At 40.4% G+C, this 2,029-nt stretch overlaps 1 protein-coding gene across 1 annotated transcript in view; it reads right to left on the reverse strand.

Moving 5' to 3' along the window:
- The window catches only part of LOC104787162 (pyruvate dehydrogenase E1 component subunit alpha-1, mitochondrial-like), a 7,401-nt gene that overhangs the window by 1,517 nt on the left and 3,855 nt on the right, over positions 1-2,029 (reverse strand). Inside the window, exons 2-7 of the mRNA XM_010512690.2 lie at positions 1,495-2,029; positions 1,333-1,412; positions 877-954; positions 376-471; positions 159-284; positions 7-72 (exon numbers count right to left, since the gene is read on the reverse strand). Coding sequence (XP_010510992.2) covers positions 7-72; positions 159-284; positions 376-471; positions 877-954; positions 1,333-1,412; positions 1,495-2,029 — 981 coding nt within the window. The remainder of the gene's footprint in view (positions 1-6; positions 73-158; positions 285-375; positions 472-876; positions 955-1,332; positions 1,413-1,494) is intronic.

A 2,029-nucleotide genomic window follows, 5' to 3' on the forward strand; every position in this document is an offset into this window, starting at 1 on the left:
AATTACCTCAGTGCCAAATCCCTTCACATACACATTGGTAAAAAGTTCGGACGGCTCTGGCATTGGGCAATCCTGAAAAGGAAAAGAGTTTACGTGTGCTCAGCTTTGACAGTTGAATTCCCGAGTGGTACAGAGAAGCAATGCGACAGTTAATTTACCTTAGCTTTGGCAATGGCGTCATCTACTTCTTTTCTAATTTCCTTCTCCATATCCTTAAGCTCCTTCTCGGTTGCAAGGTCATGAGATAGTACCAGCTTTTTTATTCTCTCAATTGGATCACGTTCCTGAGTCACACACATAATGTTTTGAGATTCACAATAACCTGAGTTCTCCACCAAGAATTAGTTTGTTGTGCAGGTAAACTGACTAACGAACCTGCCTCACACCAGATATCTCATCTCTTGTACGGTATGTGCTTCCAGGATCAGACATGGAATGACCGTGGTACCTGTATGTGTCCATCTCAAGAATCTGTATAGAATTACGATGAATCAATTCTTATGTTATTTCTATGATAGCAGAGAAGGAACACCAGAAAAAAAAAATGAACTGTGATATCAAAAATACAGTTCTTTGACGAACACTGATACATCATCATTTCTACAGCCGATAAAAAGTTTAAAACTCTACAGAGAACAAACCAGCCACCCCATCAAACATTCAGCTATTGGAATTCAGTTCCAGGTCACAAAGAGCAACTGAAGGGAAGTAAATTTCAAGTAGGAAACACATAAAGTACGAAAAACACTTCATCCTATGATGCCAAGTCCTAGGGGATAGCTAGATATTGATCAAAGTAAATAAAATAGTGCGCCAGATGACAACATGAAAAAGAAGAGTATATGTTTGAGAATACTAAAATGCAGACAAACTTACTATCGGTCCCTTCTCCAAGGCATGATCCTTAGCAAATTTGCATGCTTGTTTGACAGCAAATGCATCCATACCATCTACCTGTTCATCCCAAAAATAGCATCCAATCCAGCAACCGGTCAAACTCAAAAAATAGTTGATAACTGATGCAGTACAAGATACCCACTCAAAAGAATGTAATAATGCACCATGGCTCTGTTCATGATATAGGACTCATGGCATCATTATACATGAGAGAATTGCATTTCATCCCTAAACTGAAAAGACTATGAAAGAAAGCCTGGTAGTACCCTAATACTTGCATCTACCAGTTTTTTATATGAAAACTAAGAAATCCATATGGTTCAACAAATGACACGGATCCATCTGCTAACAGATAAATAGCCAACCAAAACTTCTCCTCTCTCATCTAAACAAGTCTCAAATCAATCTTTGTTACAAATAAGATTCAACACTGACCTTGAGTCCAGGAACATAATCACCACGCTTGTAGTAAGATGGACTCTTAGCAGCTCTCCACTCAGCAGTTCCCATTCCATCTACACAAATCAAATCCAATTCAATCGCGCTGACCATAACAAACCTCCAAACAAATAAGAAAGAAGCAAAAAAAATGCTTACAGTGATTGTTTTCGCAGACCAAAATGGCAGGTAAATCCCAAAGAGCAGATATATTCAAAGCTTCAAACAACTGTCCCTGATTCGCAGCACCATCACCATACAAAGCAAACGTCACAGCCTCTTCCTTATTATACTTCTGAGCAAACGCAATACCACAACCTAGTGGAACCTGAGCACCGACAATCCCATGACCACCATAAAACGAAGAATCCTTCTTATAGAAATGCATAGATCCACCTTTGCCTTTAGAACAACCAGCTTGTCTTCCCATAAGCTCTGAGAAAACCTCATGAAGCGAACCACCACGACCTAAGAAGATACAGTGATCACGATACGCAGTGATAATCGCGTCTTTCTTCGTAATCGCAGCTTCCATGCCTATAGCTACAGCTTCTTGTCCGTCGTAGAGATGGCAAAACCCTCGGATTAGCTTCGCTTTGTAAAGCGAATCGGCTGCGATTTCCATACGTCGCATCAACGCCATGGTTCTGAAGAAATCGAGAAGCTCTTGGCTCGATGATTCGACGGAGCGTGA

Source organism: Camelina sativa, chromosome 5, assembly GCF_000633955.1.
Source record: "Camelina sativa cultivar DH55 chromosome 5, Cs, whole genome shotgun sequence".
In the NCBI taxonomy this organism is placed as follows: Eukaryota; Viridiplantae; Streptophyta; class Magnoliopsida; order Brassicales; family Brassicaceae; genus Camelina; species Camelina sativa.